This window comes from Desarmillaria tabescens (assembly GCF_030435595.1).
Source record: "Desarmillaria tabescens strain CCBAS 213 chromosome Unknown EV420scaffold_10, whole genome shotgun sequence".
NCBI classification, from domain to species: domain Eukaryota; kingdom Fungi; phylum Basidiomycota; class Agaricomycetes; order Agaricales; family Physalacriaceae; genus Desarmillaria; species Desarmillaria tabescens.
The window spans coordinates 1254865-1277739 of record NW_026848309.1 but is presented as its reverse complement, the minus strand read 5'-3'; the positions used below and the strand labels follow the sequence as shown (position 1 = coordinate 1277739).

Sequence of the window (22875 nt, the reverse complement as noted above, 5' to 3'; positions counted from 1 at the left end):
GCGCTTCAAGGGAAGGAGAACACGCATTCCGTCCTCGAGGTACTTACTACTACTCCCAGCATAAACTTTTCACACGAGGCGAGGTGGGGATTCGAAACGAACCAGTTGGCTTGAAGGACAAACTCGTTTATTGTGAACCCCCCCCTCTTACAAGAACAAGTAGTTTATTTCACTTCTTCCTCGCGGTGCTCGCCCGGCTCCTCGTCCTCCCAAGCGGGGCTTTTTCTTTTTCCTTCTCCCCTCCTTTCTCCTTATCCTTCTCGCCCCGTCCCCGTCCACCCCACTTTCTCCTCGTAGCGTTACTCCCACTCTCTAGGTACTCCGCCCTGGTCACCACGCACTCTCTATACGCGGGAGTGGCGACGAACCGCATCGCAGCGTCGTACGGGGCCGTTATTGGGCTGCCAACACTGTAAGTAATAGAAAAGGAGGGGGAAGGGAAGACGCACTCTGCACATTCGTACACTTCGACGTCCCACTCTACCGGAGCGAGGGGCCGGAGGTCTGCGAGCCTGCGCAGTGGATTATGAGTGAGGGAAGGGAAGGGGAAAGGAGGGGAGACTAACAATCTCTGACGAAACCCAGGAAACTTTGTGTTCCCGCCTATAAGAGCGATGTTGGCCCAGAACATGGGTTGGAGGTCTTCTGGGAGGAGAGAGATGGACGAGGCGATGGTCCCTGCCAATCCGAGTTGGTTGAGGCCTGCGTAGGGTGAGCTGAGGTGAAAAAGTAAAAAGGGGGGTACGAACCGATGTCATCAGGCCGAAAGATAACCTCCGGAACACTAAACCTCTCATTATTCATCACCAGCACCTGTCCCGGACGCCGTATCCCCGGGCCTCCTCAACCTCTGCTCCCCCAACACGTACTCCCTTCGCATTCGCACCCGGGGTCCCTCCGCGCCTCCTCCAAGTCCCGCGCGAAATCGAGAGAGACAAAACAGCACGACTCCTTGACGTGGTTGGTGATGTAGGTTTCGTCCATCATGTTCCATTGGCGGAAGGAGATGAGCTCTTTGAGGTGGTTGGTGAGGAGTTTGCCGCCGATGGAGAGGCGTTTGAGGGCGGGGAGGTGGGGGGTGCCGGAGAGGAGGGGGATGGTGTGGGTGTAGGAGAAGCCGGAGTCGATTATTAGGCTGCATTGGGAGGGCGGGAAGTGGGGGCTGTGGGAGATTAGGGAGGCCGCTGGCGGGTGGGTGGGTGTGAGAGGGTGGAAAGGGAGGGAGGAGGGGGGACGTACGTGTGCAGCGGTAGTATGATTCAAACTCGTATTCTTCGAATACGAACTGGTCGTATACTTCTTGGATGTTGGGCAGGTTGTGGTATGGTTCTGTTAGGAGGAGTGAGGTTTGTGTCGTGTCGATCTACTGGAGTAGGTCAGTTAAGCAGTTAGGTCATACTGACGCTTCCGACGTACCCCAAAGACCTCTTCTGAAAACACCCCGTCCCAGATAGCTTTTTGCGCATCCCAGTCTACGACAAAGCCCTTTTATGATTTAGGATATAAACCTGAGAACCAGCCTTACCTTGTCAAAAGGGAGGCGGTACGTGAGGGAAGCATGGTCCGTACACCGGAGGAGCTCGTGTCCAAAGTAGGTTGTGGATCGTGATTTTGAGCGCGCGATGGCGTTGGGGATGAGCAGCGCGGGTGCGGGAGAGTCGGTGGTGGAGATCCCGGCTTTGATGGTGGATGCGCCGTTGTCGAGGACGAGAGTTGGTGTCATGGAAAGGGAAGGGGAAGGAGAAACCGTGGGAATTCCGATCGAGACCGAGTACGGAGATGATTTATGACATGTTAAGCTGAAGTTTATCTGCCGTGATACATAAGATGTGTATCGCTTTCTGGACTCTCGAACATCCGGATTACGCTCTGTGAGTTCTCTTCCCTTCGGGCCTAGACATAGACATGCTGATCGCACCAACCCACCCATGAAGGATCCTATGCACCAATCGCGACGAGTTCCTCGATAGACCTACTCTGGATGCTCATTTCCACTCTTTCGGGCGTCCTGGAGATGACATCCTCTCGGGGATCGACGTCCTGGGGGGCGGGACCTGGTTTGGGATCTCCCGGGCCGGGAGAGTCGCGTTGCTGACCAACATCACCGAGCCCCCGCCTCCCCGCCCGTATGGGGTGTCCCGCGGGTCACTGGTGTCTGCGCATCTCTTGGGGGATGCTGAGTACCCCCCGAGGGATACACCGTTTGCGGGGTTCAATTTGTTGAGGCTTGTTCCGAGGAGGGGGGAGGGGGGGGAGACTAGGGTTCGAGGGGGAGTTTGTGTCGAATGGGGGTGGGGGGAGGGGGATTGAGGTTAGGGAGGGGGAGGGGACGGGTGGGTTCTCGAATGCTGTTGATGGAACTGAAGACTGGGTTAAGGTTAGTGAGGGTAAGCGGGAGTTTGCGAGGATTGTCAATGTTAAGGAGGAGGGTGATCTTGTGGAGGGATTGTTTGGGTTACTCGAGTGCGTGTGGTTCTAATCTCTGGTGTTGATCTCACTCCTTCCTTCAAGCGAGCATCCGCTTGAACGCGTCGTGCATCGTTCCGAACTCAAAAAGGCTATTCATGTCGTGCCTATCTCGATAGAGGGAAAGATGTACGGTACTCGGCTGTCTACGGTTTTGTTGGTTGGTAGGGACGGTGAGGTGCTCTTCGTGGAACGGGACGTATGGAAGCTGGACCATCATGACAGTGGTAGCGTCACCAGGTCTGGCCCAGAATCTCAGCGCCTGTACCGCTTCCAATTGGATGTACGTTAGTTAGTTAGCTAACCCATGACATTTCTATAATCCTGTATCCAATATATAATAAAATCGCATGCGTAAAAGAACATTGAGGGGATATACTCGCGAGTCGTCCGTGAATACAAAACAATAGCACAAAAGCAAAAAAGCAAAGAGAAATAGAGTCCAAGATATACTACTACTACTGCTGCTAGCTGGCTAGAATGTTCAGGTGATGATATGGTTATACATACCCCCGTGTTCGTTTGACTGCATGGGGAAATACGGGTTGTAGTTTGGCGTGGACATGGTGTTCCACTCGTGTGGTGACACTCCTCCGGGGGGTGAGCTGTTGTGGAACGGCGGTCCGCCGTGGGTACTGCTCGACGCCGAGAGAGGCGTCAGGATCTCGCTATCCGTCGGGGTATTGCTATCGTACGTCCCAGCATCCGCTTCGTTTGACCTGAACCTATCCAACCAATCAACAAAACAAAAAACAAAGGAAGTAAGAAGAAAACCCTTACTGCATGAGGTTATGCAACTCGGTAATACGCCGATAAAGCAAGCAGGGGGTATTAGCAGGATGCGAGCTAGTACTGCCGTAGCGCACTCAGTGTGCTCTGCAACTGGTGCGAGAGCCCCATGTACGCGTGGCTCGCTCCCGGGACTCGTACGACACGAGCAATACGAGTGCTCTGCTTCCTCCGCTGCCCCAGTACCCGCCTCCTCCTCCCCTAGCGTACTCCCCTCCCCCACTCGCATCCGAGTACCCATTCCCATTCCATTCCCGCTATACCCCGACCCCGACCCCGGCGAGGAATGATACGACCCGGCCCCACCGGTACCGTTGTACTCCAGATTCTGGTGGTACCGCATCGACGCGGGCGGGGGCGCAGGCGGGGAAGGCGTGAACCTAGTAGAGTCCCCCCGCTCCCGTTGAGTTGGTGGTGCCCGTCCCGGCGTCTGGTGGAGCCTCGGTTTTGATGGATGGGGAGGGGGCGCGGCGTTTGGCGGATAGGGGGGCGCATTTGGTTGCGCGCGAGTGCCATTTTTCGTTGGGGTCGCCGTCTCGGAAGGAGCTGTCGGCCCAGCGGGGGTGGGGTTTGCCTGGAGGAAGGGAGGGGGTTAGTAAGAGTGGGTAGATGGTGAAGAGGGACGGGGGTACCTCGGAGTTCTCGAACGAGGCTTTCGAGTTCTGCGATTCTGTTTCGGAGGCGTGTCGTTTCGTCAACCGAGGGATCGTCTCTGCAGAGTCCGGTCATTAGTCTGAGTGGCGGGACGGGCGAGCGGGCGCCTAGCTCACCTCAATGCGGGGTCATCAATCTCGTATACACATAATCCCGTCTAGACGTGTGTAAGCAACGAAGAGACGCGACAGATAAGCCCGTACCAAGCCCAGCTGTATACATCTCTGACACGGTCTTTTCCGATCACACTGGAAAAAAAGTCAACAATCTGTCTGGCTGTCTGTTCACGACGGGACAGGACGCACCTTTCGTTTTGACGTGTGGCAGTTGAGACAACTCTGCGTCGTCCGGTTCCGTCTTCTCTTTCTGTATACGAGGGGAGGTTGAGTGAGTGGCGGGAAGACAACAACAGCAGCGACGACCAAAGGGGACCCCGTACCGATGGTCAGTGTCGATAGTAAACTCGAGATCCATCACTTCCCCCTTGAGCTGCAACGGTTGAAAAGGATCCATAATCCAAACGAGAGCAGTAACCAAAAAGTAAAAGGGCAGAAAGGAACACTCCTCGAGGAATTGTCTTTAAGAGGGTTCCCCTCCCGGCGCCATTAAGTAAAGATCCAAGGTTCGAGATGCGAACGAGGGGTGGGGGGGGGCAGCAAATGAACCAAACCAACCACCCGAGTCGACGAACCGGGAAGGTGCATTCCAGAGATGTGGGAAGTGGGAAGTTTGGCCCTGAAAATCAAATATATCCCATTCCCGGAGGGGGGGGGGCCAGGTTCGGTCGGGGGCCCGGCATTCTATGTTTGATCGAGGGTTGTTTTGGAACGTAGGGTAGTTATATCCCCGTTGGGAGTTGAATTGCCGATATGGCGCGTAAAATTTCCCGAGGGAGAGCCAAATAGAGGGAACCAAACAATGTGGTTGTAATTTTTTTTTTTTCTTTGAGGATTCTTTGGCTTGACGTTTTAACACGTAATGGAGAGTGGGTGCGTAAATATCCGCGGCGGACGGGTTGTCTCGCTCTCCCTCCCCTTCTTGACTTCGAAGTGTGGATTGGGGATTTGGGAAAAGAGGAAGAAAGGTACACGAGATGGATAGATGGATGGATGGTGGCGTCAACAACAACAAGGGAGACCATATACATCCCGCTTCGAGGGCCATCCTATATCTTTGGAATAATTCCCCTTTTCGAAATAAAAGAAAAAGAAAAAAGAAAAGGAACCTCGTTTTTTTATGGATCTGCGCTCGTGACAACCACCCACCTACCCACGTGTTCCCATCGTCATCGAAGCACTTTGTTTTACTTTCTTCCGACATCCATTTCTTTTTTTTTTTCCAACAGTAGTGACATGGAGCTGTCATCCCCAGTTGATGATTCGGATAGTAATGTTGAGCCTGAGCCGATTCCAGGGCTTAATGGGGTTCCGGTTAGATGTGAGTCGTCGTGCCTTGCTGCTGAGACCATTAGCGAGGTTAATGATGTTCCTATAGGGTACGACGTACGTCCCCTCCCCTCCCCTTCCAAGCCCTTAGAATAATTACCGACCACCGACCTCCGAACCGTACAGGCGGATCGCACAGAGCCTTACACGCGGATCACGCCCTTCCAAGAACGGCACGATACTACCGTCGAGTAAGCACGCACGCCGCTTCCGAGTCGGAACGAAGGGAAACTAACTAACTCATGAAATTTGGAACTTAGGTTCTTCTACAAACCCATAACACTCTCGGCTCTCGCCGTAGGCCTCGCGTTGCTCGCGTACGTAGCGACCACGCAGGATGTCCTCGAAGAGGGGCGGGACAAGCGGCGCGTGTAAGCCTCCTTCCCCATCCCCCTACCCCATTCCTCACCCATCTTTCTTTGCAGCGGGGTATATGCCTCCATCCTCTCCTTCCTCATGTTCTCCATGATCCAATTCCGCGACGGCCCCTTCATCCGCCCCCACCCCGCCTTCTGGCGGGCCGTCCTCGGGGTGAACCTCCTATACGAACTTAGCACTCGTCTTCCTCCTCTTCCAGGACTTGGACTCTGCCCGGGGCATGATGCGGATCCTCGATCCGGCTCTGGGGGTCCCAGCTCCCGGAGAAGAGCTACGCGGAGGATTGCGCGCTTAGTTGGGCGAGTATCTGGGTAAGAGTCGTCATTGATGAGATTATGATGATGAGATTCTGATATGGATTGGTGGATTAGAACGCACTTGACGTGTTTTGCTGTAGCCCATACGCTGGGGTGGTTCGGCAAAGCGATGATTCTGAGGGATTATTGGTTCTGTTGGGTGCGTCATTTGGTCGATCTGATCCGTGGGCGTTACCCCTGAGTGCTGAGTATGGATGTAGATCTTGAGTATCGCGTTTGAGCTGGCAGAGTATAGCTTGCAGCACCAACTTGCTAATTTCGCGGAGGTGTGTGTGCCTTTGCTTTTTCCTTTCGCGTGTTGGCTGGTGCTGAATCGTCCATTAGTGTTGGTGGGACCATGTACGTTGTCAAAGATAAGGAAGGAAGAATGCTTAGCTTATCCCTTATCCTTTCCTTTTCCCAAGTGGGTCCTCGACGTACTAATCTGCAATTGGATTGGCACCTATCTCGGTAAGACCGGGTTCACCACCTGCATTCTGGGAGTTTTTTTAACCTTCCTTGGCTGATCACCTCCCTACCTTTCTAGGTATGAAAGTATGTCAATATTTAGAAGTCAAGGTATCACTTTCTCTCTCCCAACCCGATCCGCTCTCTTCATATCCGAACCTGTTTTACTTAGCCTTACGAATGGCGCGGCCTACGCCAACACCGGGGCCTCCGCTCCAAGGCTCGACGCGTCCTGAGCCAGTTCTCGCCCCACGACTTTACGGCGTTCAAATGGGGAACGGCATCCTCGTTTATGCATTATTTCGTTGTGGTGCTCCTCTTGGCTGTTTTCCTCGCGGCGGAGCTAAACCCGTTTTATCTCAAGGTGAGGTTCGCGCGGTTGATGAGGGTGGTGGCTGGATTTTTTGATGGGTCCTGTGTTTAGACTCTGCTGTGGATGGAGCCTGATCATCCTATCGTCATTATGAGGTTGGCTTTCGTGTTTTTGTGTGCGCTTCCTGCTGTGAGGGAGCTGTATCAGTATATTAATGATCCGAGGTATGTTTAGGTCTTCGAGCTGTTTATGTTTCTGATATCGGTTCGTTTGTATAGAAAAGCTGTGAGGATGGGCCAACACGTCTGGCTCCTCCTAGCGACGATCCTCACTGAGATCCTAGTCATCAGGAAATGGAGCGTGGGCGTCTTCACGGAGCCTTTCCCGAGAGGAGTGAAATGGGGCTTGGGTACCGGCGCCGTGCTGTTGGTGCTGTATCCGGTTGTCCAGGTGAGAGTCTAAGAAGGATTACGTCCTTTTGAATGTATTATATTGATAACGGTGTAGTTCGGCATCCCGAGCGCTAGGAGGTATATTCGTAAAGAGAAGAAGAAGAAGCAGCAGGCCAGGGCCAGGGGGAGGGGAAGGGAAAAAGGCACAGTGAACCAAATGATGATTCGATCTCGCGGACTCGGATACTGTATACAACTATGCTTGTAATTTAATATCTGAATCGTATGGTAATAATTGATCTTTGGAGGAGCCACATCTAGATTTAGAGCTGGTTGACGCCATCAGTGCTCTTCGGCCTTTTATGGCCACCAGAACTCGTGGGGGGACGGTTTTTGAGCGAAGGTTGGGACAAGGTTTCTTTGTGTCTTTTGGGGGAGTTTGGTAAATATGCGACACAGCCTTTCGGTGGGTAGAGTGATTTGTCAGCGTAGGGCTCCTTTGCTGTTGACGATCATCATCATTACATTTCCTTACTGCTACTACTTTTACTTTCTACAATCATGCCTCGCGCTGAAGGTAAGCCCTATCAAAACAATGTTTAGAATACCACCATTAACCAACCGGATCTCAGTGGGAACTCCCAAAATACCTCGCAAACAAGATGAAGTCCAAGGGACTTCAAAGACTCCGGTGGTACTGCCAAGTATGCGAGAAACAATGCCGCGACGAGAATGGTTTCAAGTGCCACGCCGCCTCAGAGAGCCACCTCCGGCAGATGCTTGTCGTTGGTGAGCATGCGGGGAAGCATATCTCGAATTTCTCGAGTGAGTTTCAGAGTGAGTTTGTTGCGCTTCTTTCGAGGAGGTGCGTTCTCCCGTTTCTGTGTGTGAGGGGTGGCTGACTGATTGGATCGGGTAGGTTCGGTACGAAACGTGTAAGGGCGAACCAGGTGTACCAAGAGTATATCTCGGATAAACATCATTTGCATATGAACTCTACGCGCTGGGTTACGTTGACGGAGTTTGTGAAGCACCTTGGGAGGACGGGGGTGGCGAGGGTGGATGAAACTGAGAAAGGGTGGTTTATTGCTTGGATAGATAATAGTCCGAAGGCGCTTGCGAAAGCGGTAAGTTGTGAATTGCGAGTTTATAATTATTCAAGTATGTTGATTGATTTTTGTTTTTCTAGGAAGCTTCGATGAAGAAGAGAGAGCGACGGTTTCGGACGAGCAGAGGGAGAGGATGCTTATTGCAGAGCAGATTGAGCGTGCAGGCAGGGGAAGGGAAGAGTGAGGAGAGGGAGGAGAAGGAGGAGGAGAAGTGTGTTGAAGAGAGACGAAGGGGCGGAGAAATTGACGATATCGTTTTCCAAGCCGGCTGCCGAGTCAACATCGTCATCCTCTGCCATAAAGATCAAGGCTGCCGTTAACCCGCTCAAGGCAAACCCGCTGAAGCGACCGAACGTGTTCAAGACGGCAGCGGCAGCTTCAAGTTCAAGCTCCGGGGCGCAGAAGCGGAGTGCACCCATGACAGCAGCCGAGAGGTTGATACTGGAAGAACAAGATAGAAAAAGGCGGAGAATGGAACGGGAGAATGCATAGAGACCCGTTGAGTTGTAATGTAATTCATTTGTTATGAGTTTGTTCATTTGAGTTGCCGGTTTGCTTTGCTTTCAAGACGAGTTCATCACGTACAATGACATTTACCGCGACTCCCATACCGGCCTCAAACTTACAGGGTTTCGCACCCATTCATAAAGAAGAGATAGGAGGGCTGGCAACCACGTCTGTGGTGTGATGGAGGCGTCGGGCTTACTGATGGTCATGAAACGCTTCGAATGCAATAAAACTATAGGAATTCTTGATTTTCCCGCGAAGGTTACTACTGATTAGAAAAATTCCACCCGGAAATATGGTGGCGCCGGCAAGGCGTGTTCACTGTATGCATTTGGGTATACGTTGGCAAAGTGTGGCGCATCAAGAAGAAGAGATATCGTAATGTTCCTCCGCAAGGGAAGGGTCACGGTATGTTTGAACCGAGAGTCTGGTACGTCCTCGAAAGCGGAGTCAGTTGCAGATCCCAATTGCCAAAGGGTTGGGTTGGTGCCCTAACGACGTACATTTGCTAGGAGCGTCGGGCCAAAACATCGGGATAAAGAGACCGAATTCGGGCATAACCGCTTTTCCATGGTTGGCCCACCGGACTCTTGACTCGTTGGGCTCGAATCCAACTAGTTTAAATGATCCTTCCATTGACTGCGCCCGTTTGCCCCTAACGAAGAAGAAGGACCTGGCAGGAGAAGGAGAAGAGGACGGAAGGAAAAAAGGAAGCTTGGCAGAATGCAATCGAAGACCTGTGCACCGGGCCATTATTGTCCATGCAAAAAATCGTTATCAAGAGTTTGACACTGACAGTATCTCTAGACTCTGAAACTCGGAATACTTTACTTTCGCGGCCAAGGGAATGTTGAAAGGAGGCTATGGGAAACGATCGGCGTTCCAAGGCCGCAAGAGATCATGATGAACGGCGAAGATAACCCTTTTCGACCACGTTTCGCCTAGGCACACTAATTTTTATCAACGGGCGGTCCTTTGAACGTGGCTGGAGCGCTTGCCTGTTCCCGACCAACCACCATGGCGCACTACCACAACGTGTCCACCCACGACGAGCCTCTTGAAGAGTCTCCCTTTGATACACCAACACCGACGCGTACACCCGACGCTTGGATACGTAATTCACAGGATGAGCTCATCGACCTGGTACGCGTTTTCGCTTATCTTTTATGTGCCCTATTTTTTTCTTACCAAGACTCCCCCCCTTCTCCTGTGATGTTCCTTAGTATACTACCAAGGAGGCGCCCGTCGCCTCTGCGATGAGCGCAGCCCAACAGCGACAGCTTCTGACAGAGCGCCGGAACCTCAAGAATAAACAACACCGAAAGTCGGTCGTCTCGGCCCATATCACGCATGTTAATCCACTAGCGACGTCCCGAAGAAAAAAGATCCTCATCATTTCATTCTGTGTCCTCGCAGTGGTTGCTATTGCCATTGCAGTTCCTGTGGCGATTCTCACAAAGAAGAAGAGTGACGACAGTTCGAGCGGATCTTCTGGAGGAGGAGGGGCAGGGGGAAGGAAGCTCAAATACCGCAACGTCGGGGACTACGGGAAGTTTGATAACTATGAGCGATGGCACGACGTTCACGTACACGAACACGTTTGGCGGTGATTGGGCTGAAGATCCCACGAGCCCTTTTGCTTCTGGTGGCAAGGCGCAAAGTTGGAGTAAGCGTATCGGCTCGGAAGAGTGGGTCTGGGGCCAGGACGTGGCCCGTGGCGTCAACCTAGGGTGAGAGCTTGTTTAACTCCAGCCCGTTTCAAAAGAGTTGTTAATATAATTTGTTTTTTTTTAGTGGATGGCTAGGTTCGCAATCGAAATTCGCCTGTCGTCCCTAATTTGATTTCGCTGACGTCTTTCAAGTGACAGAGCCTTTCATTTGCCCCGCTCTTTACGAAAAATACGTGAATAAGAGTGACATTGTTGTCGTTGATGAGTGGACCCTGGCCCTGGCCATGGACAAAAACCTGGCATCAGAAATGGAGGAGCATTACAAGACGTTCATTGTGAGATGATAACCCGCTTCCGGTTTCCTCGTGATGCTGACCCTGTTTGTCCCTTCAGACCGAACAGGACTTTGCAGACATCGCGGGTACGTTCGACACTTGCTAAAACCGGACCGCTTCTTCATGCTTTTCAGGTGCCGGTTTGAACTGGGTTCGGATCCCTCTCGGGTTTTGGGTTAGTCTGCTTATTGGCAGCGTGCTTTTCTCATGGTAGCTTATCCTTACTGCTAGGCAATTGAGACCATTGGCGATGAGCCGTTTCTTGTCGGTACCTCATGGACATACTTCCTCAAGGCGTAAGTTGATGATCGCCAGCAGAATCCAGCCGCACCTTCTGACCTAGTCCTTAGTATCGAATGGGGTAGGAAGTATGGCATCCGCATCTTCCTTGACTTACACGCACTCCCTGGAAGTCAAAACGGTTGGGTCTGTGTCGATCAAACGTGTCCTGCTGTTCTTGCGTGACTGACTCTCGTACCTTTTTTCACAGAACCATTCTGGAAAAAGTGAATATTCGTTTTATTCTACGTATTATTAAATTTGGAACTAATCAATTCATCTCCATCAACCAGGCGGAACCGTCAACTTGTAAGATCTATCTTTCTTCTACCGCTGTTCCACAACTAATTCATTTCTGGCCTGTCTTTTAGTATGGTTCGTTGAGAAGGTTCTATTCGTCCCCGTAAGAGTCTGACCTTTCAAACAGCATGGCACTATGGGAATAGCCAACGCGGAACGCACGCTCACATATCTCCGAATCCTTACAGAGTTCGTCAGCCAAGATCAGTACCGTGACGTTGTAGGAATGTATGTGTATTCCCGCGGGCTTCTTTTCAAGGTTCTCGTCTCACTCACACACTCATAGTGTGGGCATCGTCAACGAAATCCTGTGGGCAACTATCGGACAAACTTCCGTGCAGAGTTTCTATTACGCGGCATACCAAGCCATCAGAACCTCAACGTGCGGGATTCCATTCCCTATGTCTTCATCTTGCAGTATCGTTTAACTTAATTCGTCAGTGGCATTGGTTCCGGAGCTGGACCCTATATCGCAATCCATGAAGGATTCCAGGGGGTAAGTCGTATCTTACTCATTACGGTGTTGCGCGCGTGACGTTTTCATCTATAGGTCGCCATCTGGGAAGGGTGCGTTTAATGATTCCGGTGTCGGTGCTTTGTTCATTTCCTTCTCCTGTGGTACTATTACAGATTCCTATCTGGTGCCGACCGTATCGCACTAGATCAACACCCTGTACGTCTCATCCCGTCCCCTTCGTCCTTCGTTCTGACCCGCCTGACATCTTCTCTCGCTCTCATGTAGTACTTGGCGTTCACTGGCGATCACACCAGTTCGTGAGTTCATTTCACTTCCTCATGAGTAGATGACATGTCAACATGTCACGTCTTGCCGTTAGCGTTGATCAGTTGGCAGTCAAACCCTGGTAAGTGTTCTGGTCCATCCGGCAATGATCTTGTGATGGTCACCTAAAATTAATGCCCGTCCCTAGTGCCTGGGCAATTGCTACAAACCAGTCTTCGAAAGCTTTCGGTGTCACTTTGGGCGGCGAGTGGTCTACTGCAGTGAACGACTGTGGCTTATGGTGGGTACCCTCATTCCTTATCGATATCTCACACTCCACCTCCGTAATTGATTCATGATCGGATTCTCATTTCGTATATTCTCTCAGGCTGAACGGAATTGGTTCTACGCCTGGCTATCCGGACTGTACCGTTTGGGATGACTGGACTGTACGTGATCTCTCCACCCTTCGTACTTCCTAACACAGCAGAAGCTAAACCATACCCGCGACAGTCGTACAACGCCAGCACTATTGCAGGTCTCAAGAACGTCGCCTTAGCATCCATGGACGCGCTCCAGAATTTCTTCTTCTGGACGTGGAAGATCGGGAATTCTACCCAGCTAGGAACGTCTTCCAGCCCCCTATGGCATTATCAACTGGGCGTGAAGCAAGGATGGCTTCCGCAAGGTAAAGTAGCGTGTCTATAAGGCCCGCGTCGAGAGCTCAGTTTTCTTTTCCCTTGTGCTAATTATAGATCCACGGGAAGCCATCGGCCACTGTGCAAGTGTTCTCAGTTCATCTCAGATATTCGATGGGAGCTATCCCGCAACAGCAACCGGTGGAGTGGGTCTTCAGAATTCCCTTTGCGTCATTTTGTTCCCATAAAGCTGATTTGTCGTTCTTTCTAGTCCGGCTGCAGGTACCGTTGAAGCTGCACAGACATCGTCACATGCTTTCCCCCCGCCTTCGCTGTCTCCGTCCTTCTCACCGTCTCAGATGTCCCTCCTCCCGACTTATACCGCGACGGGAACGATAAAGACCCTGTTCGCACCTACGTTTACTGCCGCGCCTAAAGCGACGGTAGGTAGCGGCTGGAATAACTCCGCTGATACGCAGTTGGCTTATGTGTCAGTATTTCTGTCCCTTTTTTCATTTCTCGGATATCTTCATACTGAACGCCGGTTGACCTTTCTTTGTAGAACTGTCGCAGGATGCTCTTATCCCGAGTGAGTCGTCGTTATCATTATTATATTTATCCCTCCTTCCATTGGCTAACGCTGTGCTTGCAGCCCATGGAACGCGGTCAACGCCACACTCCCTACTGCAACTTGTACGGGGTCATAAGTACCCGAACATTTTTTTCCTTCTTAGTGTTATGTAGATTTGTACCCTTGTGTTATTTGGACTCTCGTTTATTCTTGGACTTCATAATGGATACATTTGGCATCTTAACATGGACTCATATAGAGAGGTGTACATCAGTACTATAGAACTGTCTTTACACATACTAGAGTACACATTAGAAGAAACTAGTCTTCGATAATGACCAGAACCGAACGCTTCCTCGGACATCAATCCTAATACCTACTGTAACCCGAACCAAAGGACGACCACCATGTAGGCACAGCCCGCGACCGACACACATCGCAAAACTGTCAAAATTCTGGATTGTTTTGTCCATGTGTTATACATGTCGTTGGAATTTCTGACAAAAATAAAGAATTCTTTCCCCGGAAGAGAGGCAGACGTGCGCTCTTCGTAGTATCTGATTAGCGACGGGGCTACGACAGCCGATAAACACATTTTTAGTAAGTAAATAATGGAGGAGGGGAGAGAGGATCGCTTACACCGAAGGCAACTATGAAACAGATATAAAAAATGGTGCATGATGGTAAAGAAGATTTCCCGGAGGAGAATATATCCCGTTAAGACGGTGTCGGGACCTATGAATATGGTGTAGAAAGTTATTAAGGAGAGCCAACGAAGCCGTTTCACTGGTTCGTGAACCATGAGGAAAAATAAGTATTGTATATGGGGAAAACCTCTGCCGTACTTTGCTGATCAAGGGACACGGCGACCTGGTACGGAAAATCCGCGGGTCTCTCGAAGAGGCGGACTAGTTGTTCATCTGCGAAATAAATGAAGAATTGGGAGAGAAATCATCCCAGAATGCGTACAAGTGTAGTCCATCGGATGTTCCATGAACGCCTTGAGTACATTGAGTAAAGGAGATTCTGTGCGTCTAAGGAACTCGGAAGTCGGGCTTGGAGATGGAGGTGTACGCACGAAAATAGACGCACAGCGCCGTTAGAATGGTGAATGTCAAGGACGTGGCTCTTTTGTACATGGGGAAAAGAAATCAGGGTATTTATGTTTGTTCCGTCTATTTACTGGACCTCATCGCTTCCTCGTGTTGGCTGGCTGCAACTTATGATGTCACGCCACGCAAATCAGAAGGTATAATAGCCGAATTCTTGGCGTAAGGTTTTGTATGATTACACGACAAATGATGTCTACGCTACCTGCAAAAGATCGCTCAGTATTTATGCGTTGGACGGTAGGGAGTGGTCATACTTACAATTAGCCTATTCTCGCTGTATTAGCGCCAACAGCCCAAGTCCTCCTAGGAGGGCATATTTGAGCTGAGGAAAATCATTCTGGAAAGGACAATCAATGCGAGCCCCGAGAACGTAAAAGCGAGGGCAACGAACCATTGCTATCGTGACGTATCCAATATACGGTAGGAACCTGACCGTACTTAGTCAACACGAAAGAACACCGGAAAAACAGACGAAAAAAGATCAAAACATACCCTCTAACCTTTCCCACAATATGCTTCCTCTCCAACCACTCTAACCCTTGATACAAATCGATATCGTCCACATAATTATTATCTCCCTTGGTAAGCAAATACTGTTTCGCCAAACTAGACATACCCCAAATCAGTCTTGGTACACCCTAAGGAATAGAACGTACGTAGAGTTATCCGTCAGCGGAAAATCATGCGTCTCCAGTACCCGGTGAACGATCGGAATATCGGCTCCAGGAATCTTGTAAACAGTGATATCTCCCGTATGGTATCTCTCGTGCGCAGGGTTGGTAAGGAAAAGTAGGTCGCCGCGGTAGAAGGCTGGTTCCATCGAACCGCTGTTACCCATCAGTTTACACGTCGCTACACTGGCCAGGCGAACGACTACAAACCTTAACACTACGACAATAGGTGATTCTGAGTTTGTTACTAGTCCCAAACCCTTCCATATCATGAGCCCCGAGGCAATGACAGTCGCGAAATTGAGGCATTGCAGGAGGACCTAATGCAATAATAGGTGAGATAAGAACAGGCAGTGAAGCGTTGACCATACATGGCGAAATCCAAGCCTTCGAAAGGCTTTCAGCTCTTCAGTAAACATCGATGGATAAGGTGTACAAGGCGGTCCTGTTGGTGGATTTGGTAAAGCGACACGTCGATTGTCGGTTGTTGTTTGGGGTCTTCCGCTGTGGCTGTGCTATTGATGCGTACATATGGACCTACTACTCCTCGTCAGTACAAGGAGTATATTATCTACAACTGGCCCATCGATGTACATGTATAGTATTATCAATATACCCTCCTCCTACTCAGAATTTGGGCGAATCACCTGTGACCGTCTCCCACGCCGGTCCCGACGGTATATCCCACTCCTCATAACAATCATATACCCAGTCAGCCTTATCAATCAACTCCTTCTGCGACGCCACAAACGTCTCCACCGGGCACATACCATCCTTCTGGTCAGGACACCCCTTGATCCCAGTGAGCGGTACGACTCCATCGTTGATAACGATACGGATTTGCTGTCCCGGAACCGACGTACATTCCAATACTATGTTACGTTAAGACCGTTGATGATATGAAAGAAGAAGTATACATACATTGGAATTGCACGTTTGTAGCAAACGGAGCCAGCTCGGATACCTTGAATGACCGGTTTTCGGGTATGTGGTCGTACGGGAGCGGTCCAGTGGCTGCTAAAGTTGTCAAGTTCAATGCGGTGATGACTGGTCAAATAAACGCGAGAGGTCCCGTGAATTAGCTCTACATTCCAAGAATAGTGATGCACGGAACTTACTGTTCAAAACCACCACTTCGTGGGTAGCATCCACATACAAACTGTCCCCAAAGGGGAAAGTCGTAGGGTTGTCGTCCAGCGTGGCGTTCGTCGAGAGCCTATGTTCCTTGATACGTTCCTGCGTGAGCCGGGCCACGAGCTCTTGAACATACCCGGTGCCCTGAACACGAGCAACGGGAGATCCGAATGCGGAGTTGTACCAGAAACTCAGATCCAGACTGCCGAGAAAGACGACGTCAGTGTGACAACAGAGAAGACCAAAGACAGGAACCCCACGCATAATCGAAGCCTTCCCATTCTTCTTCCGTAAAGAGCGTGCAGAATTGCGAATACCCCAGCGCCACCGTCTAGAGGTATTTTCAGTACGCGGATCCTTGTAACGGGATCAGATGCGCACCTCGTATGCACACATCTGCTGAAGAACATACGTGTCTTCAATGGTCAAATTATACCCGTTGAGTTGACGTTGGAGACGCTCCTGGGCATTCTTCAAGTAGATGCCAGCCCATCGTTCCACGTACCACTTGCCGCGATCGCTTCTGGAACTGATCTTGGCGTTCGGACATCTGCAAGGCTGTCAGGACAAGACGTTGCGGACGTATAGATGACATACGTGTCATACGGGGCCAAAGTATTGTTGAACTACGAGACGGTTAGATAACAGGGGATCGATGGCAACGATGACTTACTCCAGTTGCTTCGATGGTGATACTTTGCTGATACTGACCTTCGAATGGGTATCCAAAGAAGCCAATTGCGAAGTTCATAGCGGAGTTGAGCATACGATCTCTGTACACAAATAAAGCGCCTGAACCATCTCCTGAGGAGCATACTTACTGGGATTCGGTCCGGAAGACAGGAATGGTGTTGGACTCCGTAAAGTTCTTGAGAAGATATCCATATTTGAGTCTCATAGAAATACCCAAGTCATCTGGAAGGCGAGGTGAGAGGATATGCAAGTACAAAATACAGGTCGACTAACAAAGCTGTTGTCTCCCAAAGGGCGTAAGGACTTCTTCACCGAGCTTGTACGTCCTATAAACGGATTCGTTCAGGATCGCTATCGCAACCGAAAACCACCCACCATTCGTTCAAAAATTCCAAATCCCCGGACGCACTCAGCCCTGCAGCAGCATCGTGCAGCCTTCCCGAGAAATTCGCCGGGCCACCATATGACGCTGCAAAAGGAAATGATTAGATCTATCCACCGCGAGGATAAGGTCGTCACTCACCCCAAGCGGTCGGATACCTGGCTCCATGTCTATGCAAGAAATGCAGGCCCGTAATCCTACATGTCTCTGGCGTCTCGGGACTCGAATCCAGCCCAAATGTCTTCCTATCTACGCTGTACCACGGCGAAAGGTTGCCCCACTTCTTGAATAGATCAAATGACTTCGTCTTCTCTTGGTGCGTCATCACCTGAGGCGCGACGAGAACCGCGGCCCCGCTGTGAATAGGGTATGATGGGGCCGTTGCTATCAACGCAGGCTCGACTCCTGTGGGTGTTCCCCCAGCATACCCAACGTCCGTAGGGAAGAGAGAGGGGAAAGCATTCGTCGGCGTAGCTGGTGGGAAAATGTCCCGTTCCGTCGAGCCGAACGTAAGGAGGCGCTAGGGCGATAGCATCGTCATAACCGCCCATCGTACTACTGGCCAAATCATCAGAGAAACAGGTTGTCCCACATATAGCGTATTGAGCGAAGAAACAGCCTAAGGATCCAGCAAGGAAAGCGATAGCAAGATGAAGCAGAGTGAAGTGGGGCTGGGTGTAGAATGAGGATGTCGGCTGGTATATCGGGCTCTTGGGCCACTCATCTCGAGAATGTGGGGACGGCAGCGCCTCGCTGGACATTGGATCGTACTCCTTCACGCCCCGTTCGACGTCCATTGTGGTCGGGAAGAAGGGTGTCTCGTGCACGTGACGAATATTGCGCTTGAAATGGGTTGCTCAAGACTGGCTCATCGCCCGAAGATATCGAATTTGTGCTAAGGCAGTTTGGATATTACATGTACAGATTATGTATATAGGTGTCATTCAGGCTATGATCATCGTCGGAATCTCCCCCAGGCGGAGCTTCGCAGCCCCAAATGGGACAAGCTTGACTTCGAAGGTATCGCTGGTACAAGCGTTTGGACTTTGAGGGGGGGAGGCGGCTGTTCCACTAGAAATTTCCCAGTCGATCTGGCATGCAGTCGCTGGATGAGAAGCACTTAGTTAGCATGAAAGAAGGCAAGTGGATGGACTACGAACCAATCATGGTGATAGGCTGAGAACCGGGAGCCCAGACGTAGAACGGTAAGTTAGACACCTCGGAAGAACGATCGACGATCTCAATAGTAGAAGGATCAATAGCGAGACGCCATTCTGTGGTAGGCAGCAGCGTGTGGTCCTTGGTGTGATTATCGTACTACATTTTCCGTAAGCTAGGCGGCCGAATGAAAATGATGGTACATGCCGGTGTGAGATACTCAGCAGGTGCATCGGGATAAAGCGTTTTCACATCGTTCAAGGCTTGTTCGCTCCTATCAGTGAAGGTGAGAAAAATCTTGAAGCATTTCTGAAAGTCACAGAACCGTACCGTAATCCCTCAGTAACCGTATCGTTGTAAGATAGTTCTATTGCATAGTTAAGCGCCCCGTAGTTGATGGCGACGGCATCATTGAACCGTTTTTCGATATCAAGGACAGCGTGAAGGGAAAGCACTATCGTCGATGACCCTTCCGAAAGCTAGACCATGTCAGCCGAGTTATCTAGTCGCTCCCAATCAAACATTCACCTCAACGACCTGGAAATTCGCATCGTCAGGCGTCAGGGTCGTCGCCTCCTCCCCGTTCACCGATATCACACTTTCTTTCGTGGCCCAATCTGGTATACGGATCTTGAAAACCAGTGATTCGCTCGCCGCGATTTGGTACTTGAGTGTGTTATTGAACGGATAAATGGTATCAACCACAACTAAAGGAAGGATGGTGAGAGAGTTGGGGTAGGCGGCCGTTAAAAAAGGAATGACAGACCATCAACTTGGTTGGACGCGCCAATGATTCCGGAATACGTATACGGTCCCAGAAAAACATGAAGCAGTCCGTCATCCGCTGGATCGGTCATGAAAGCATGAGCCCAGAATTTTGGGTACCCTTGCGGATGATTGGCGGTACAACATGGGTAATTCCTACACGTTGTAGAAGGCCCTCTATTTCGTGACACGAATAAAAAATGGAACTCACGGCTCGAACCCGAAGATGTTTGACCTAGGACCATTATTACCCCATGGCGATGGGTCCATTTCCTGGGCCCAAATTTGATTGACTGAACAAGAATGTTAAAATAAAACAAAAAAGGAACAAATTGGCGAAGTGTCTATGACCTTCTTGGTCATACTGGTGTGCTGATGATAACAGACGGATAATGTTAAACGCCGAGAAATTTTATGTAGAAGGGGGATACCTACACCACCAATCATGCATTATTCCGGCGGGTAATGCATTATAAGCTGTCCAAGTGAGGTCAGTCTACAGTTGCCAAAAGGCCCCAGATCATATGCCTACCTATTCTCTCCGCGCGGTCGGCCAAAGAATTGTTGCCAAATATTTGGTAGATCGTCGCAAGCGAGAAGATTTGTTCCCTTGGAAAAGTCTCAGCTCGAACAAGTAAGTGACTGTGCAACGACTCACACTACGGTGCACAGCTCAGTTCTGCCAGGACGTCAATGACAACTGAGAATCCCTGGTACACAATTTACGGCATTGACCTACCCACGAGAAGGACCCAGACCAGCGAGATGCTCGTCGGCTGAAAAGGTACCTGTACATAAAAGAATCGGAACCGGCTTGAAAACAGGATTACGATGGGGGCGAATACTCAGACGAACCAGAGGCGCGCCCGTGGTACTGATAAATCATATCGAGCCGGTCAAAAGTGCTCTGAACGTCTGTCGGATCACCCGTAAACCGATACGCCAACGCCTCAGACTTGAGGGCTAACATAGAATTTCGTAAGTGAGCCATACAGTCGGTATTACCATTTGGCAATTCCTACCTTCTGCGTTGTTCACACCATGCCTGCAGGGTGAGTTTTTTTGATGAGTTCTCCGTGAGACTGGGTTACTCTACCCATTTAAAAGGGCTTGGTTTGCTTACGTGTATGAAAAGAAGGATGTCACTGCTTCCTTTGCGAAACTGGCCTCCGTATACCAGTCGTCTTTCCAGGAAAATCCCGAGTCTCTGACGAGTTGCATCGTCTCGATTAAGATATCTTCCCGACCTGCATCACAGAATCAATATGAATAACGTGGCAAGATGAATTCATTAATATGTGTGGGGAACTCAGACCGTTGGGATAGTTATCATATAACCATTGTAAGGAGTAGACCAACTAGGAAAAAGAAAAGTTTAGTTTTAATTTAATAAGGGCAAGAAGTCACTCACTTCTTCCCATCTCACATATTGATACTCAAACTGGAAGCCGTCTTCAGGATCGCCTTCCGAGCCGGACGCCCAGGTACTATGAACAAGTGTGATAAATTTGTGCATGGCGTCTACGATCCGTTCGGTTTGGGAAGGGTCCGCTTCGGCATATTGCTTTTCCAGCATCATAAAGAACTGTGCTTGAATGACTGCGAATGGTACTCACAACGAGTCCCATTAAAACAAGATAACGGGGCCATGTCAGACGGGGAACATCATCCGATGACCCGTCGAGGGCTTCGGGACCAATCCAACCATCATCGCCTTGATGGTCTAGAGTCCAATCCAAGAATGCACGGACTTGACCCAAGAGGCGTTTATCTTCAAGTTGAAAAGCCAGCGCCACCATGCCGTTGCTTTCGTTTCAAAATTGTCAATTGAGAGGGATATAGTGGCGCCATTGGAATAAAATAAAGAAATGGCTAGACTTACAACCAATACGGGGCTGATTCGTGCATCGCACTGTACTCAATGGAGCCTCCCTCTACCCAAATTGAACCGTTGACGCTAGAAATAATCCATCAGACGGAGCCTGACAAGAAAGGATCCTGGTGCAGGCTCACTAGCTGTCGAAGTCCATCAGATGTCCGGCGAGACCCTCCGCCTGGACATTACCTTGATCCAAGGCCCATCCAGCTGGTTTGATCGCTCCCGTTGGAATTCTGTTATACACCGGCGCGACGACTTGCAGAGAAATTATGACTAAGGGATCACGTAACTTCTCTATTGATATGTACACTTACGCGCTCCGAAAGTCGAAAGGACTCCAAAACAGACCGTTGACAGTAAAGGAAGCAGAATCGTCTAAGCCCTTATGATCAGTCTCAACACAGGAGTTGATGGAGTGTGCTCACCATTGTACAATTGTACGAAGTGTTCTTCGCGAATCACTCAATGTCACCTTATATCTGACTCCAAAAGCGTCCGTACGCGGTCCGCCAGTAAACCACATACTGCATCGACACCTGAACAAAGTCAGATGATGGAGTCACAATGCCAATACTCTCCAGAAATTCAGAGCACCCTCTGTCCAGGACGGCCCGCCTAAAGGAAGGATCATCAAATGGGAAGTTTACAACGCCACGCCGAAAAGCAGTTGTCCAATGTTATGACTAACAGTGCGACAACGCGACGTCGGTTAGCGAGCAGTCACGACAAAGAATTTCCTTCAACGGCGTACTTTCACGGATGTAAGATGTTTGACAGGCGAAGAAAATTAAATAATCGCACCACAGCACAAGGGGCAGAGAGCTACCAATGGGTTTTCGGTTAAAACACGGAAGCCAAGCAACCAGCTTCAAACCTGTTCCGGGGCCGGTCCGCATTCGGGACGGACATCCGCACTGTGTTTTCCGGATGCGAGAAATGAATCGAGTCGCTGCGTTGGTTCACTTGAGCGAGGGGATTGAGCGCATTAAAGATCCCATCTCACGAGATCCAGCGGGACCTGATTGAATCTGATTTTCGATCAATGATATGCGAACCGGCAGCTGCGTAGCTTTTTATTAGCGTTTCGTTCGACGCCTGTAAATCCGAAAGAACATAGGTCTTCGATCATGGCAGCACCCTGGATGTATCCTCGGGCCCTACACTGCGGATGTTACGAGGATTCCAACACGTGGAATATAGTATAGTCACCTATGAACATCTTGACGGAACACAATGTGTTTGGGGCGGGAAAATCCGAGTGAATGACATCTCCGTAGTCCGTTCGTGCGCCAATCATGACGGCAACACTGGGATTCTATCCTGAAGGGCGGAAGTTGCCAATAGGGTCAGGAGATGTTTGTTACCGGTTGCTGCCTCGGTAGGCGCGTTGGAAACCACCGCAGACGGGCTGTCGTGGCCGACTGCTGCGACCATATGACCCTCGATTTGTAGGATAAATATTTGGTTTTTTCTTCCTTCTAAGGAAGAAGACAAGCCTCTTGGATTTTAAATTTTTTTGACCCGGATGTGGTTCAGATCATTGGCATTTCCTGTTCACAAATGTCAGACACAAGAGACCAGGCACAGTATGCAGAGAATTCTCGCCTTGTGGCTTGAGCTGATGTCGGTGCTTCGATTTTGGTAACCGGTGCCGCGGGAGTATGAAGAGAACAAACCTAAACGAGGCAAGATTAACAAGGTAGAATTACGAAGTGAAACGGTCACGATGAAGTGCGCAGAACCGAGACTG

At 50.3% G+C, this 22875-nt stretch overlaps 9 protein-coding genes across 9 annotated transcripts; 3 read left to right on the top strand and 6 right to left on the bottom strand.

The window, feature by feature from the left end:
* Positions 1–169: 169 nt before the first annotated feature.
* EV420DRAFT_1619425 (actin-related protein Arp6) lies at positions 170–1723 on the bottom strand (the record flags this gene model as incomplete). Its single annotated transcript, XM_060475469.1, has 8 exons — positions 170–401; positions 450–512; positions 567–702; positions 750–839; positions 870–1184; positions 1240–1363; positions 1417–1485; positions 1526–1723. The coding sequence occupies 8 exons, from the start codon at positions 1721–1723 to the stop codon at positions 170–172; spliced, it is 1227 nt and encodes a 408-aa protein (XP_060333798.1).
* Positions 1724–2950: 1227 nt separating this feature from the next.
* EV420DRAFT_1619424 (uncharacterized protein) lies at positions 2951–4422 on the bottom strand (the record flags this gene model as incomplete). Its single annotated transcript, XM_060475468.1, has 8 exons — positions 2951–3185; positions 3320–3376; positions 3411–3829; positions 3880–3967; positions 4026–4066; positions 4113–4157; positions 4215–4275; positions 4349–4422. The coding sequence occupies 8 exons, from the start codon at positions 4420–4422 to the stop codon at positions 2951–2953; spliced, it is 1020 nt and encodes a 339-aa protein (XP_060333797.1).
* A 731-nt stretch (positions 4423–5153) lies between these two features.
* EV420DRAFT_1628394 (phosphatidyl serine synthase-domain-containing protein) lies at positions 5154–7590 on the top strand. The gene is made up of 14 exons (XM_060476062.1): positions 5154–5346; positions 5404–5411; positions 5481–5545; positions 5615–5725; positions 5780–6043; positions 6104–6188; positions 6250–6315; positions 6374–6388; positions 6454–6499; positions 6576–6607; positions 6669–6860; positions 6921–7033; positions 7088–7259; positions 7317–7590. Exons 1-14 carry the CDS (start codon positions 5262–5264, stop codon positions 7467–7469), a joined length of 1407 nt encoding a protein of 468 aa, XP_060333796.1. The 5' UTR covers positions 5154–5261; the 3' UTR covers positions 7470–7590.
* Positions 7591–7705: 115 nt separating this feature from the next.
* EV420DRAFT_1528551 (domain of Kin17 curved DNA-binding protein-domain-containing protein) lies at positions 7706–9059 on the top strand. The gene is made up of 5 exons (XM_060472516.1): positions 7706–7798; positions 7834–8066; positions 8121–8328; positions 8391–8490; positions 8537–9059. Exons 1-5 carry the CDS (start codon positions 7763–7765, stop codon positions 8800–8802), a joined length of 843 nt encoding a protein of 280 aa, XP_060333795.1. The 5' UTR covers positions 7706–7762; the 3' UTR covers positions 8803–9059.
* A 1321-nt stretch (positions 9060–10380) lies between these two features.
* On the top strand, positions 10381–13467 carry EV420DRAFT_1266216 (glycoside hydrolase family 5 protein; the record flags this gene model as incomplete). Its single annotated transcript, XM_060467315.1, has 19 exons — positions 10381–10547; positions 10612–10622; positions 10680–10822; positions 10881–10908; positions 10957–10997; positions 11054–11118; positions 11173–11254; positions 11529–11629; positions 11688–11783; positions 11843–11923; positions 12032–12104; positions 12144–12175; positions 12331–12423; positions 12511–12571; positions 12636–12810; positions 12878–12970; positions 13055–13250; positions 13323–13349; positions 13413–13467. 19 exons carry the CDS (start codon positions 10381–10383, stop codon positions 13465–13467), a joined length of 1620 nt encoding a protein of 539 aa, XP_060333794.1.
* Positions 13468–13660: 193 nt separating this feature from the next.
* On the bottom strand, positions 13661–14565 carry EV420DRAFT_143469 (uncharacterized protein). Its single transcript, XM_060469025.1, has 4 exons — positions 14301–14565; positions 14177–14251; positions 13971–14117; positions 13661–13904 (listed from the first exon to the last, which is right to left on the bottom strand). The coding sequence occupies exons 1-4, from the start codon at positions 14323–14325 to the stop codon at positions 13708–13710; spliced, it is 444 nt and encodes a 147-aa protein (XP_060333793.1). The 5' UTR covers positions 14326–14565; the 3' UTR covers positions 13661–13707.
* A 143-nt stretch (positions 14566–14708) lies between these two features.
* On the bottom strand, positions 14709–15533 carry EV420DRAFT_1266175 (uncharacterized protein; the record flags this gene model as incomplete). The annotated part of the gene is made up of 6 exons (XM_060467314.1): positions 14709–14780; positions 14835–14871; positions 14936–15070; positions 15100–15270; positions 15325–15434; positions 15486–15533. The coding sequence occupies 6 exons, from the start codon at positions 15531–15533 to the stop codon at positions 14709–14711; spliced, it is 573 nt and encodes a 190-aa protein (XP_060333792.1).
* Positions 15534–15741: 208 nt separating this feature from the next.
* On the bottom strand, positions 15742–18120 carry EV420DRAFT_1619419 (histidine phosphatase superfamily; the record flags this gene model as incomplete). The annotated part of the gene is made up of 13 exons (XM_060475467.1): positions 15742–15986; positions 16036–16161; positions 16233–16450; positions 16509–16579; positions 16630–16798; positions 16846–16874; positions 16922–17021; positions 17070–17163; positions 17215–17267; positions 17317–17410; positions 17465–17843; positions 17880–17881; positions 17916–18120. 13 exons carry the CDS (start codon positions 18118–18120, stop codon positions 15742–15744), a joined length of 1785 nt encoding a protein of 594 aa, XP_060333791.1.
* A 147-nt stretch (positions 18121–18267) lies between these two features.
* Positions 18268–21372, bottom strand: EV420DRAFT_1266255 (uncharacterized protein; the record flags this gene model as incomplete). Its single annotated transcript, XM_060467318.1, has 18 exons — positions 18268–18428; positions 18484–18640; positions 18802–18960; positions 19010–19188; positions 19248–19402; positions 19458–19539; positions 19682–19723; positions 19779–19855; positions 19905–19925; positions 19986–20034; positions 20102–20209; positions 20269–20336; positions 20370–20493; positions 20562–20604; positions 20658–20810; positions 20863–21052; positions 21129–21203; positions 21260–21372. Coding segments are annotated over 18 exons (1956 nt in total), but the record flags the coding sequence as incomplete, so codon positions are not given.
* Between the last annotated feature and the right edge of the window lie 1503 nt (positions 21373–22875).

What these genes read in the sequence shown, in the direction of transcription:
- EV420DRAFT_1628394 (XM_060476062.1), top strand. Translation starts at nt 5,262, where the DNA reads ATGGAGCTGTCATCCCCAGTTGATGATTCGGATAGTAATGTTGAGCCT. An exon ending in TTGGATTGGCACCTATCTCG is followed by an intron (nt 6,500 to 6,575) that starts GTAAGACCGGGT and finishes CTACCTTTCTAG; the next exon opens with GTATGAAAGTATGTCAATAT. An exon ending in GTCAATATTTAGAAGTCAAG is followed by an intron (nt 6,608 to 6,668) that starts GTATCACTTTCT and finishes TGTTTTACTTAG; the next exon opens with CCTTACGAATGGCGCGGCCT.
- EV420DRAFT_1528551 (XM_060472516.1), top strand. Translation starts at nt 7,763, where the DNA reads ATGCCTCGCGCTGAAGGTAAGCCCTATCAAAACAAT. An exon ending in GTAAGCCCTATCAAAACAAT is followed by an intron (nt 7,799 to 7,833) that starts GTTTAGAATACC and finishes ACCGGATCTCAG; the next exon opens with TGGGAACTCCCAAAATACCT. An exon ending in CGAAGGCGCTTGCGAAAGCG is followed by an intron (nt 8,329 to 8,390) that starts GTAAGTTGTGAA and finishes TTGTTTTTCTAG; the next exon opens with GAAGCTTCGATGAAGAAGAG.
- EV420DRAFT_143469 (XM_060469025.1), bottom strand. Translation starts at nt 14,325, where the DNA reads ATGGAACATCCGATGGACTACACTT. An exon ending in CGTGTCCCTTGATCAGCAAA is followed by an intron (nt 14,118 to 14,176) that starts GTACGGCAGAGG and finishes TTCACGAACCAG; the next exon opens with TGAAACGGCTTCGTTGGCTC. An exon ending in GTTTCATAGTTGCCTTCGGT is followed by an intron (nt 13,905 to 13,970) that starts GTAAGCGATCCT and finishes CGGCTGTCGTAG; the next exon opens with CCCCGTCGCTAATCAGATAC.